This window comes from Dermochelys coriacea, chromosome 11 (assembly GCF_009764565.3).
Source record: "Dermochelys coriacea isolate rDerCor1 chromosome 11, rDerCor1.pri.v4, whole genome shotgun sequence".
Taxonomy (NCBI): Eukaryota; Metazoa; Chordata; order Testudines; family Dermochelyidae; genus Dermochelys; species Dermochelys coriacea.
In genome coordinates, this window is record NC_050078.2 from 64,609,400 (window position 1) to 64,620,001 (window position 10,602).

Sequence of the window (10,602 nt, forward strand, 5' to 3'; positions counted from 1 at the left end):
ATGGCTCTAGACTGTTCTCAATGGTAGCAGATGACAGAACGAGGAGTAATGGTCTCAAGTTGCAATGGGGGAGGTTTAGATTGGATATTAGGAAAAACTTTTTCACTAAGAGGGTGGTGAAACACTGGAATGCGTTACCTAGGGAGGTGGTAGAATCTCCTTCCTTAGAGGTTTTTAAGGTCAGGCTTGACAAAGCCCTGGCTGGGATGATTTAACTGGGACTTGGTCCTGCTTTGAGCAGGGGGTTGGACTAGATGACCTTCTGGGGTCCCTTCCAACCCTGATATTCTATGATTCTATGATTCTATGACCCTCGGCTGTATTACAAATTATAAACACAATCACTCGACTCTGAGAGGTCTGTTTACAAAAAAACCCTCCACCCAGAAATAGCAATTCTCAAGGATAGTAGTCAAAATAGATGATTTAGCTACATAAACAATTAGGGTAGAGAATCAAATGTAGGGCTGGAAGAGACTTCCATAGGCATCTAGTTCAGTTCTATGAATTGAGGCAAGACCAAGTAAACCTAAACCAGAGGTTCTCAATCTGTGGTCTGCAGACCACCAGTGGTTTGCGAGCTCCATTCAGGTGGTCCGTGGATAGTTCCTTCTAAGGTGCACACCTGGGCTGCCGCACACAAGAGAATGAAGAACCACCCCCCTAATTAGTGGAGCCGTACAGGCGTTGCTCCACTAATTAGGTGCCTGGACCATGGAGAAGACGCACACGTAACGTGAGGTGGTGGCCTTGGGGGGGGGAATAGGGTGTAGGTGGGAGGGGGCAGTGGAGTTGAGAAGAGGGGGTGGGGGGAATTTGGGACGCGCAGGGCTGCGGTGGCCAGAGAAAGAGGCCATTTTCACCAGCTCCAGGGCTGCCCGGGAGAGACCCCCTTTCCAGCCTCAGCTCTGTGGCTGGGGAGACACCCCCAGTCCTTCCCAGCCCCAGCTCGGGGGCTGCCATGGCGGGGGAAAGAGAAAGAGACCCTCCTCCTTCCCAGCCCCAGCTTGGGGAACTGCCGCGGCGGGGGAGAGAGGGCACATCCATCACATTAGAAAGGTAAGACTACTGATATTAAAATACGAGTTGTGTGCTTTTATTTGTAGAACAAAAAAAATGTTTATTATTATTAAGGGTATTTTTTTTAATTTGTGCTTTTATCCAAAGTGCTTTACAATAGTTGGCTAACAGTACAAACAACATTTGGAAAGATCATTAAAGTGGTCCGCCGAGACCCTCAGCAATTTTCAAGTGGTCCGTGAAAAAAAAAAAAAAGTTTGAGAACCACTGACCTAGACCATCCATGACAAGAGTTTGTCCAACCTGTTCTTAAAAACCTCCGATTAGGGGGATTCCACAACCTCCCTTGAAAGTCTATGCCAGAGCTCAACCACCCTGACAGAAAGTGTTTCCTAATCTCTAACTAAATCTCCCTTGCTGCAGATTAAGCCCATTACTTCCTGTCCTACATTCATCAGACATGGAGAACAATTCATCACCATCCTCTTTATGAGAGCCCTCAACCTATTTGAAAACTTATCAAGTCAGACTAATAGAAGGAGTTTCATGACAATGATGTAACTGAGGTGGTGATGCTTAGAACACTATGCTGTAACCATTCTTTGAGACCCAAAAGCTGAGTAGGTCTTTAAAAATCCATTTGTCTTGATCTCACAATATCCCTTCTTTTTGTGCATGTACACACACGCACGTGGGTGCATACACACCCAGGAACGTTCACTCTCTGTGTGAATCTTAACATTTCTGGCTCTAAAATCACCCTGCTATTTGGCATATCCTGCTATTGACAGGACTTCAGTGTCACAGTTCCTACAGCCAGTGCGGGGGGGGGGGGGGGGGGAACCCAACCACAAAATTTCAAAATTGTTTCAGTTTAGCAGGGCTTTTTAAAATTTTCATGAAATATTTTTTGAAAACGTTCAAACTATTGTTTGTTTTCCCCTCACTTTTTCCTTTCTGCTACTGGGTGTCCATGGTTTCAGATTTTTGGACACTTTTCCTTTTTCTTAGTCCTGGTCTACATTGAACAATTAGACTGACCTAGCTACATTGCTCAGGGATGCAAACAATATCATGCCTGGAGCACCACAGCAACCTATCCCCAGAGTAGATGCAGCTAGGTCATCAGAAGGGACACCACACACCCTCTCTAGGAGCCTGGTGGGAGTGGGAGGACAGGGGCTCTCTTTCGCACCTTAAGGTTTGAGGAGAGCAAGGATAACAGGGAGGCAAAAGCTCCACCCCATAGGACATAACTACCACTTTCTGTTAATGTAGGAAGCGTCCATATTACAACACTACAGTTGCTTAGCGGCAGCAGGCCCTTTAAGGGGAGGTGGGCCTACGTCCTCCAGTGACAAGCCTAACTTGCCTCCCCAGGTGAGAAAATTATTTTGGTCATGTGAGAGGAAAGTCATGGGACTAAGTCAGGCCAAGCCTAGGGATATATACGGGAGAGGCCTCGGGGACACTAGGAAGTTGCTGGATAAAGAAGTCAACCAGCACATAACCCCAGGATGGAGGACTGTGAGATCCCAGACTTGCGAAGTAAGTTACAGGCTGGGGAGGCCAAACTTTAAAGCCACAGTCGCAAGGAGGACTCAGACCCTAAATCTGAAGATGAGTAGAAAGGAAGCTTTGTGGGAGTTTAATTATATTGAACGAATTAGACCCCAGGAGAAGAGTAATACTGTTTCAAAGACTTTGCTTATGACTGAATTATTTTAGCAGAACTCAGAGGGAAACTAAGGCAGGGTGCCTACAGAGCTGCCCTAGGCCACAATGAGGTGTCCTGGGACAGTTACTTGTCTCTACACTGTTTAGTTTACATTTTTCCCCACTCGAACTTTCCAAAGTTGAGGGAGCTTTGAAAAGTTACAGCAAGGAAAGAGAGAAAAAATGAGAGGAAAAATAGAAGAAGTGAAAGGGGAATCCCTCAACATCCTTCATTCTGTTCTACTGAGGGGCAGAAATGGGGAGGGAAACCCCAAAATCTGATATTTTGAAACATTTTTAATTTACAAGAACTAAAAGGAAAATGTTCATTTTGAAACAAAAAAGAATGTTTGTAATTTCCTGTCAACCAACTGAACAACCTTCATGAAATGATTATTCCTGCAAAACAGCTGTTTTCAATTAAACCCTATTTTTCACAGGGAAAGTCTCTTGGCTGAAAAAGTTTAAACCAAATGACCTTTTCTAAGCTCACTCAGTGATAATGAGGATGTTGACAATGAGCCTTATACACATGAGAAGGGCGGAGCATACAAACTTCAAATGTGCTCAGATACCATGGCAACAGATGTGGCACAAGAGGCTAGATGGATCCTTTTGAAATTAAGCTCATCAGTACAAGTACAGTATATGTAGTAGAAATAGTAGTAGCAAACCTTCAAGTACTGTTTGATATTAGAGAAAAGAAATGCAGTCAAAAGTCTTCCTTGTGAATGCTCCTCTGTGCTTTGAATACACGTACATCCTTACTGGGATCATAGTGGACCTCACATACCGAAAATCGTCCCTTCAGCATCTCCAGGAAATTCTGATCCCGTTGATAGCGAATCCGACATGATAACAGAATAACAGCATGTTCTGAGCACAAGTGCTCCAGTGTCTGAAGCAGATCTGCAAAGGTGTCTTCCAGATAAATGATGTCTGCGCCCAGGATAAAGTCAAACTTTCCTGGCGAGAAGTTCCCCAAGTTTCTTCCCCAAGTCAGTTCCTTTACCACAGCTCTTGGCTGGAGGTCAGGAGGTAAGTTAGCCTGAACATTTGACTCGAGAAATTCCAATGCAGCTTCCCTGTCTGTGATGGTGACATGAGCACCTGTGTGGCACAAGGAGTGTAAGTCTCAAGACAAATAACTGTTGTCCACCGATACAGCTTTTGGAATACAATGCTTTAAGGGACGCAACCTCGAGTTCCCGTTAAGAGTTAACAAAATTACTGAACAACAACGAAAACATTTATTGAGCTGCTTGTTTTTAAAAGTCAACCACACTTGGAATATTTAGTTTTATTTATGTTTAATGGTAAAAATAGTACTATCAGATCAAAATTGTTTTTGGAATAAATTACTATTTCTTTTTAGAAAGACGGAGCCAATTGCTTTCTGTCTTTCTATTAGAAAACTACAGAATAAATTGTGGGAGATTATTATAATAAAGTCTCACTGGTTTTTGCCCTGGTGTAGCATCAGATTACCCCTAGGGATCCAGGCAGAGCAGATGGGTGACTGAAGATCCTTAGCCACAGCTGTTTTTTCAATGGATGTTTAAGTTAATGGTTGTGATAGTTTATTTGAATTTGGGCAGAGTTTTAAACTATAATGGGGTTCAAAAGAAAATTAGATAAGTTCCTGAAGGATTGATCCATCAATGACTATTAGCCAAGATGGTCAAGAACACAACCCCATGCTCTGCGTGTCCCTAGCATGATTGCCAGAAGCTGGGAGTGGACAACAGGGGTGGATCATTCGATGACTGCCTGTTCCGTTCATTCCCTTTGAAGCACCTGGCATTGGCCATTGTTGGAAGACACAATGCTGGGCTAGATGAACCATTGGTCTGACCCAGTACGGCCGTTCTTATCTTATAATTTAATAAATATTTCATTTTTTTTTTCATCCCCATTTTAAAAGGAAGTCTGCCATAGTGGCTAGAATTTATCACTACAGGGACATTACACTTGAATGTAGTCATGTTTTAGTTCAATGAGATATGATCGGCATGGCAAATTTAGACACTACACAAACGTGTGTGCTGTCTGCTCTAGATTACAGAGTTGTGCTAGTTAACACATGTTAAGGATGACTTAACATTTAAGAATTGACACACTGGAGCAGATCCTCAGCCAGGGCAAACTGTCGTAACTCCATTGATTTCAGTGGGGTCAGAGGCAGACTGATGTAGATTAGCATCACTTCTACACTGATGTAAATTAGCAGAAGAACTCATTGGCCTAATGAGAGTTTTACCATTGACTTCATTAACTACACTGAGTACAGATTTAGGCTAAACTGAATGCTTTCAAAAATCCTCACCTAGGGCTCCAATCAAATCTACCTTCACAGATCCAAGTGCAGGATCAAATCCTATGGCTACACTGAAGGTAAGGAAAAAAAAAAAAAGTAAGGGGGGAGAATGTCGTTTTAGTGTATGCGTAACATGCCTCCAGGGATGAATCCTGGTCACATGTCACCGAATTTGGTCCGCTGTCGGATCATTAGCTTCCCTGCTTGGACTGGGCACCAAGGGGGGAGTGCGACATGAACCCTGATCCATGCCCACCGGGGCGGGGGGGCACAGGGAAATAATGTATTGTTAACACACACCATGCAGGAATTAATTACAGTTAGAACAAGTGAGTTTCTCCGATAAAGGTGGCGCTAGTTTTAAAATCATCAAATATCGGTTGCTTTTCAAATGAAAATCAAACTAATACTAGTTAAGGTTAGGGGAACTGAGCGTTTGTCAAGAGTTGTCGGTGGTCAGACAAAGCAGTCCTGGGCCACGTTTACTCTTAATCTGTGCTACCGCCAGGGTGTTTAATTAAACTTTGAAACAAACAACGCGTGAATATAACAGGAAGCAAAGCTAGGGCTGTGAGATACCAGACTTATGACTGGCCCTACTGTTGGTCTAACGATGCCATGACTCACTATGCACACCCATTGTAAAGGGAAGGCAGCCCAGCACAGCGGATGGGACATCAGACTAGATCAGGAGACCTGAGTTCTGTTCCTGGCCCTGCCACTGGGTGACTGACAGAAACTGGGAAAGTTGCTGAATTGCTCTGTGCCTCAGTTTCCCTCCCTGCAAAAACAGGGTTAATAATGCTTATGCATCTTTGAAAAGTGCTTTGCTATCTGTTGATGGAGCTCACTGTACAAAATGTGAGGTTTTAATGAAGCTGAAGGACATAAGCACAGCATTTATTCCCTGTGGGAGAATAGCTACAGAAAAGAAGGGAATGCCACTGACAGGGTCGTCCCTAGCTATTTTGGTGCCCTATGAGGCCCCCCCCCATGGGGGGGCTGTGTGAAACCCCAGGCCTCCACAGAGGGAAGCAGGGGGGCTGGCCCCAGGCCTCTGCTGGGGGGCTGTGTGGGACCCCGCCCCAGGCCTCCGTGGGGGATGGCTACTTCCTGTGGGAAGTTGAGTGACCTGGCCCCAGCCTGCTCCGCTCCCCTGGTTCCCAGCTGTGCTGCCTTCCCCCCAAACCTGGCTTCCAGCCGTTTCCCCTATCCCCCCAGACCTGGGTGCCAGGGGAGCGGAGCAGGCTGGGGCCGGGTCACTCCACTTCCCGGTGAGTGCAGGCCCCACCGTTTCTGGAGTCCTCAGGGGAGTGGGGGCAGGGCTGGGGCGGAGCAGGGGTAGGGCCATGGGGAAGAGATGGGGCAGGGGCTGGAGCAGCAGACAGCTGTGCAGGGCACCAGGAAACGTGGTGCCCCAAATTTCCTGGTGCCCTATGCAGCTGCCTGCTTTGTGTATGGGTAAAGACGGCCCTGGCCACTGAGCTCACAGCCATGGAAATAGCAGGCAGCCTTAAGGGGGTTCTACTATGAAGAAACCTGATGTAGCACCATCAACACAATAAATTACGCAGGAGGCTCTAAAGCCTAATAAGAAAGGAAGATGAAACATCACAGTAACCGTCACATAGCGTGACTGTTAACTTACACAGCAACCCTGTCACCTATGTGTGAATTTTACAGCAGCACCAATTTCTTAAAGAAAAACTTACCCAATAACGTGGCCACTATTCCCAGCAATCCAGTTCCTGCTCCTAGTTCAATCACTGAGCGCCCTTGTAGATCAATACTTCCCATCTCCAGATAAGTACACAGGACTACAGCCTGAACCAAGAGACAAGACGAATTCAGAATTGGGGATAATTTTAGTGATGCCAGACCACAGTATTTCTGATTGAAACCAGTAGAAAAGGTTGCTAGAAAGGTGTGGACAATCAAGCACCTCAAGTCTACAGGTATACTTCACCATCCGTGTTATACAAAGGCTGACGGGAGGCAGAGTGGAATATCCAAACTATCAATCCTTCGAAGTAGGTTAAAATAATGACATGGGATGATTTCTCCATTAAATCCAAAACACAACAGAAGGAAGCAGAAAAAGAAACAGTTGCACTAAGAAAGGAAAAGCAGGATTTTTTTTTATGCAAAAAATTAATGCAAAATTGCAGAACTGTTGAGATGCACTATTGCCCTTTATCATATTTCTTACAACTTTCTAAAACCTTTTGGTTTAATCTTGGTACGCATGCTCTTCCATAGTGTGCATGAAGGTCAAGCAGTTGAGTGTAATGGATTAAGAGCACTTCTATTTAAGTACAAATTAAATCCAATGTGAGCTACTGTTAAGCAAGTTTCTACATCCAAATCATGACTTTGCAAGAGCATCTGCTATAGAAAATTCTGTCTCACCAGTATCCTTAGGAACAGGATGATAGCTGTGTTAGTGTATATGCTCCAATTAATGCAAGCAGTTCAATTGCCAAAGTCATTATTTATGACCAGAGAGAGGGGCATGATTTAGTGGTCAAAGCACAGGTCTAGGAACCCAGGTACAGCTAAATACCAATACAAACTCAACCACTAACGACTCCTGTACTTTGGGTTCTCTAGCTACAACATGAGGCTACTTAACTATCTCATCAAGGTGGTATGGGGATTAGTGGCTGTCCAGTGCTTTGAAGATTAAAAGAGCTATGCAAATACGAAGTATTATTTTATTACTATTAAGACTTGGTTGAAAAAAAAATGGGAAAACAACTTTGTGATAAATCTTGAAAGAGGCCCCATTTCCCACAAAGTCTTTCACGATTTTTTTTTCCAAAATGTTAAACTTTCTATTGCAATAATTGTCAACATTTTTCATTTACCAAAAAGTGAATTTTCTGACTGAAAACGGGAGTTTCCAGTACACTAGCAATCTAACAAAAAAAATTCTAAAAATATTGAACATTTAGATCGAATTATTAATTTTTAAATGTTGCAGAAAATTGTGAAATGGAAAGTTTTGATCATGCTGACAACGTACCATGAAAAGATTTTTTTTTTTTAAATATAAAAAAAAGAGCACTTTTCAATTGGGGGAAAAAACTTCTCATGCAGAGAATTTGCAGCAAGCTCTCCTAAGCTGCTGGGCATGTCATTTCACCTGTCTGTAAAATGGAAATAATTGTACTGGCCTCCTTTGTAAAGGTTTTTGAAGTGTACTGATGAAATACACTACACAAAAGCTTGGTATTATTAGGGGTTGGACTTGAAGCAGACACATGTTCTGCACAAATTGAAATATTTTTATTTTAATCATACATACCGCATCCCATACGACTGCAGCTACACCCAGTTGCTTCCAGTTTTGTTTGATTTGGATTGTGTGGTTGGCAAAATGATACACAGATGAAGATTTATGGAACTTCTGCAATCCCCAGACTGCACTGTCATCATAGGGAACCAATGCCATTTTATTATCCATCTATCAAATCTCTCTGACCTATGGAACAAGGGAGAACAAGTCTATGTGAAACCTCAGTGGGAAAAGAATATCTGTTTTGTCCTCTCAAACTAATTTGGCTTGTTTTAAATGACGGAGATTCCAAATACCGTTTTGGATCCTAATAATTCACTCATCGTTTAGCTACAGTGGAACAGCTTCAACGAGAGACTGAAGGATTCCTACGTGAGACTTTCCCTTAGCTTGGTGGTTATGGCATTCACCTAAGAGGTGGTCAAATTCCTTCTCTCACTCATCTGGAGGGGAGACTTGAACGGGGGGGGTGGTCTCCTGCATCCCAGTTGAGTACCCTAACCTCTGGGCTAAAAGTGGAGGAAGATGGCATTCCTCTCCCACCCTGTTTTGTGTAAACTCACCTGTAGGGGGTCATGCAGTAGGTGCTCTCTGAGCACACTTACCAAATACGCCCCTCAGGCGAGTTAGACAGAGGAATGCGGATATTCCCCGGTTCACATCAGATGCTTGTGTAAAATTCTTTTAATAAGATGGCAAGACAGGGTGACAAATGTGGAAGTGTTTAATCCTGCTGGTATGTCATTCACGGGAACGTTGATTAGTAAGAAAAGATTTAGGTGGCTTAGACATGTGAAGCAAATGCTGGACTACAGGATCCCGAAGAGCGTGCTGTACTCTGAAGCTCGCGAAGGGTCTAGAAAGAAAGGCAGACAGCGCCGATTTCGGGATGCTTGCAAAGAGAACTCAGAATCCTTTGGAATCTCTGTGGATGATTGGGAAAGGAACGCAGAGTGCCGCTCTGGTTGATGGAGTCAGCTTGTAGATGGGTCGAAGCATTGCCAAGGTGGACCGGATCAAGCTTTGTGATGACCGGCGTCAGAGAAGGAAGGAATCTGCTGCTTGGATGCAGAGCGTTGCTCGTGCGTGGGTGTGCCCTACCGGTGGACAGAACCGTCACTAGCCCGTTGGGCTCAGCAGCCACCTTGGCGCATACGCCACGCTCCGTAAAGAGCGCTGGTACCATTGAGTGATTGAACCCTCCGGCGACGGCAGTCTAGGGTTCCTGCCCTAAAGGGTCGTGCTTTCTGATGATGCTCAACCCCATATACTCCTGGGAATCGCATCACCCGCTCCGGTGGGCGGAACAAAGGCAGTTTCATACCGCGAGGAATACCACTGTATCTAATGGAAGCTGCGGGAGGAATTCAAGGAGAAGGTAAATTATCCCCCCGGGGGAATTTGGCCAGGCCGCTGGGAGTAATGCTAGTTACTAACTCCCCTAAGAATGCCCAGGTCTCGGCCAAAGCCTGCATCAGGAAAGAAAAGGGGGCGTGGGGGGGGGAAGGTGAGTGTAATCTGGGGGGCTCTGTAACGCAAAGGAAACCTGTGCCTGGCTGCGGCGTCCCCGCCCGCCTGCCCTGCCTCGCAACGGGCACACGGCCGGGCTGAGGAGGCAGGAGCTGCCCGGGCACCCGGGAAGTGCTCGGCGCCCCACGCACGGCTGCAAACGCCCTTGCACCGCAGTGTGCCCGCAGCGCCCTGCACACGCTGGGGGGGGGGGCCCGCTGGAGCCGCCCCCCCGGTGCAAGCGAGCCCTAGGGGCGGCCAGGGGCCGCGAGGATTCCTTGCAGCCCCGAGCTGCACCCGGGGCCGGAGACTCACCCGCCACCGCCTCGCTGCAGGCCGCGCGGAGCCCCGCCAACACCCGCCCCTTAAAGGGGCGGGGTCGCTCCCTGCTCCGCCCGCCGCGCTCCGGGGCGCGGGGGGAGCTGGGCACGCGGGGGGCGGGGGGAGGCCGCTGGTTTAAGGGGGGGGGGGTGCTGCAATAGTCGCGGTGGCTGCAGTGAGTCGGGGGAGGGGGCGGATGCCCTGCTCCCGCGTGGGGCCAGCCCCCCCCCGTCTGAACGCAGCCCCTCCCTTCCTTGGGGGAGAGGGCACAGCTCCCCCCCCCAAGCCTCCAGTGACCCTGATTGAGGGAGATGATGATTTATTTGCATTCCTGTGGCATAGAGGAGTCCTGGGCCAGGGCCCCGGCGCGCCAGGTGCTGGACAAACCAGAGCGGAGAGACAGTGCCTGCCCCCAAAGTGC

At 46.6% G+C, this 10,602-nt stretch overlaps 1 protein-coding gene across 3 annotated transcripts; it reads right to left on the reverse strand.

Annotated features, from left to right (window-relative positions):
- Nucleotides 1-1,076: 1,076 nt before the first annotated feature.
- METTL21A (methyltransferase 21A, HSPA lysine) lies at nt 1,077-10,252 on the reverse strand. Of its 3 annotated transcripts, none has more exons than XM_038421032.1 (4): nt 10,176-10,252; nt 8,361-8,537; nt 6,766-6,877; nt 1,077-3,846 (listed from the first exon to the last, which is right to left on the reverse strand). In XM_038421032.1, exons 2-4 carry the CDS (start codon nt 8,517-8,519, stop codon nt 3,449-3,451), a joined length of 669 nt encoding a protein of 222 aa, XP_038276960.1. In that variant the 5' UTR covers nt 8,520-8,537; nt 10,176-10,252; the 3' UTR covers nt 1,077-3,448. The 3 variants fall into 3 exon arrangements, with proteins under 3 accessions (XP_038276960.1, XP_038276962.1, XP_038276961.1); XM_038421034.2 differs by having other exon boundaries at nt 8,957-10,210; XM_038421033.2 differs by lacking the exon at nt 10,176-10,252 and adding an exon at nt 8,915-9,861 and having other exon boundaries at nt 1,109-3,846.
- Nucleotides 10,253-10,602: the final 350 nt, after the last annotated feature.